The sequence below is a fragment of the Atta colombica genome, unplaced genomic scaffold, assembly GCF_001594045.1.
Source record: "Atta colombica isolate Treedump-2 unplaced genomic scaffold, Acol1.0 scaffold207, whole genome shotgun sequence".
In the NCBI taxonomy this organism is placed as follows: Eukaryota; Metazoa; Arthropoda; class Insecta; order Hymenoptera; family Formicidae; genus Atta; species Atta colombica.
The window spans coordinates 435,262-438,457 of record NW_017259302.1 but is presented as its reverse complement, the minus strand read 5'-3'; the positions used below and the strand labels follow the sequence as shown (position 1 = coordinate 438,457).

Below are 3,196 nucleotides of genomic sequence, written 5' to 3'. Positions count from 1 at the left end.
TCTCTCTCTCTCTCTCTCTCTCTCTCTCTCGAAGACGGATTCACAGCAATTACAAGTTCTATACCTTAAAATACATAAAATATGTGAGTTTTCTAACATTCGATGATGGATCTCTCATATCATGTGCTCGTTGAAAAATCCATCTTTCCTAAAATTTATACTCGTGAAATTGTTCTTTCATCCGAATGGTGATCAACGATTTCCCTTTGCAGCTTTACTGACGAAACACCTGGGATTTGCGGATCTTCAAGAGTCTCAAACGAACATCAGCTGTTAACAATATGGCTGCCAAGGAGAAAAAAAACTCGGACGAAAGTGCTACGAATGGATACAAGAAAGGTTAATTTTTTAATGCTATCATCTACTTAAAAGTATTTTTTTACAATAATTGGATATTACTTTATGTAGATGTCAAGGAAATAGAAATACTGATGCCATGGGGGTACATCAGAGGTCAGTATAGTCTGATGTCTTTCTTAATTTGAATCCTACATATAATAATAATATTATAAATATATCAAAATTATATCAAAATAATTTTATTCTTTATATAAAGGCTATATTTTAATATTCGTTATAAATGCTGAAAAACTATAGCACACTATATATTACATATATATATTTTTGGTACATATTTATGAAATATATGTTATAAATTTTCAGCATTCTAACAATAAATATCAACAAACTTTGTCAGATGTCATATGTATGATTGTCAAATACACACACACACACACACGCATGCACATATATATATATATATATATATACATATAATCATTTAAAGATTTAAATATATATTAGATTAAACGGAAATTAAAGACACGTTGCTCTCAATAAATGACACATTAAATTCAACATATTGATAAATTTAGGAAAATGGTGGGGACCGACAGATATGCAGCCTATAATGGCAATACACGGCTGGCAGGACAATTCAGGAACTTTTGACAAGTTGGCACAATTATTGTCAAACGTAGCTATACTGAGCATAGATCTGCCTGGTCATGGCATTTCTTCTCATCTACCACTCGGACAGTTCTACTATATATTTTGGGATGGGGTTCTTACGCTACGTAGAATTGTTAAATATTACAAGTGGAACAAGGTTAGCCAGCGAGTCAATGTTATACAACGATTTAAAAATCTTTTTTTATAAATTATAAATATAATATACAGTAACATGGAATAAACAAGAGCATGGGTTTTATATGCTTTATTTTGCAGAAGTTAAATGCAATTACAGCATAACTTCACAGGAGTATGTGATCTTTTTATATTATGTATCATTACCAATTACTTATTTACATATTTTTAATTTAGAATATTTGCATATTTTGCAATAGTATTTATGTTACATTCAACATGGAGGTATAACGTTATTACTTTTATTATTTAATATTCACATTGCTTGCACCTGGTCATATCATAATTAATAAAAAAAATATTTAAAAAGGTTGACTGTTATGTATGCATAATATGTAAAACAAATATGAAAACTCTTAATGCTAATAATAACATGTTAAAAAACACTAAACATCATTCAAAATTATCGTTGTATAACTGCATATTACATCATACATTCTCAAGTATAGACAAAAAAGCTTTTTAACTCAGCTGTAACTTTGTTGCATTTAAAAAAATATAGGATCTTTCTCTTCTCCTTTAACAAATTGCTACAAGTTTATAACAGCAAGATCTGTATTCTATTGAAATGTCATAATTTGAAGAAAATAAAGTAAAATAAAAAAATAATTGTAAAACTCTCCTGCAGGCAAATGGTGGGGCCCTAGTGAGCTCCAACCAATACTGGCACTACACGGTCGCCAGGATAATTCAGGCACTTTTGATACATTAATGCCATTGCTGTCAAATGATGTTTCTGTTCTTTGTTTGGATATGCCTGGGCATGGTTTATCTTCACATTACCCAAAGAGTCAATTCTATTATGTGTATTGGGATGGTGTCATATTTCTTCGTAGAATTATTAAATATTTCAAATGGAACAAGGTTAGCGAGTGGATAAAATTTACAATTGAGATCAGTATAAATTTTTTCCAGTATGATGCTTATATATTCTCACATATCTAACAGTCATCCTTGCTTGCACTAAATTGCATTTTATATTTATGTTTGACTCAAACATACTGCATGATGAAGTTTTTTTGTATATATGAAAATTAATGTTAATGTGAATATTTTTACACATATCATCAACATATATTTTATGTTAAGTATTGATGTATATAGAATAACTAACTCTATTATATAAGAGATATATACAATATTGTATAACATTTAATATATACTATATGCTATATATTATATCTACTAAATTAATATAAATTTATAACTTTCATTCTATTATGGAAATAGGTCAAACTTCTTGGGCACTCATTGGGTGGTGCTATATCATTTCTGTATGCAGCATCATATCCAGATGAAGTCGATTTTCTTATAAGTTTGGACATTGCTAGTCCGAGCGTAAAGGATGTCAAGAAAACAGCTGCAACCACCGGAGAATATATTGACAGATTTTTGAAATATGAATTATTAACATTGGATAATGTACCATCTTATGAATATGGCGAAATGCTTGACATAGTAGAAAAAGCATATGATGGTTCTATAACAAGAGAAGGAGCAAAAATATTAATGAAACGTGGTATGCAGCCAGCGCATAAAAGAGACAAATATTATTTTTCTCGTGATCCAAGATTGAAGGTAAAAAAATTTAATTATGCAATATGTTTTATCTAACAAGAGCTAATATTGTAGGTTTTTATGATTCAAAGAAGTGTTAATGTTATTTAAAATTTATTATTTATGTTTTTTTAGGTTTCCCTTTTAGGCCAATTATCTCTAGATTTAATACTTGAATACGCAACTCAGATAAAATGTGCTTATCTCAACATTCGTGCTATTCCTGGAATGAAATTTGAAAATCCTGAAAATTATCAGAAAATATTGGACATCATAAAAGTAGGAGCTAAGAAATTTGAGTATCATGAGGTGACAGGCACGCATCACGTACATTTGAATGAACCCGAAAAAATTGCGCCTATAATCAAGAATTTTTTACAAATTTAATAGTAATGTTATTTAATTATATACGTATTAATGAATTTAGTTACTTAAAATAATTTTGTGAAAAATGGGTACATAAAATTTTTTATCTGAAATGTACAGATTAACA

General features: G+C 29.1%; 1 protein-coding gene across 1 annotated transcript in view; it reads left to right on the top strand.

Moving 5' to 3' along the window:
• The window catches only part of LOC108687456 (probable serine hydrolase), a 3,437-nt gene extending 307 nt beyond the window's left edge, over nucleotides 1-3,130 (top strand). The window contains 6 exon segments of the mRNA XM_018193223.1: nucleotides 213-241; nucleotides 244-339; nucleotides 409-453; nucleotides 876-1,108; nucleotides 2,377-2,724; nucleotides 2,839-3,130. Coding sequence (XP_018048712.1) covers nucleotides 213-241; nucleotides 244-339; nucleotides 409-453; nucleotides 876-1,108; nucleotides 2,377-2,724; nucleotides 2,839-3,090 — 1,003 coding nt within the window. The 3' untranslated portion in view covers nucleotides 3,091-3,130.
• The last annotated feature ends 66 nt before the right edge of the window (nucleotides 3,131-3,196 follow it).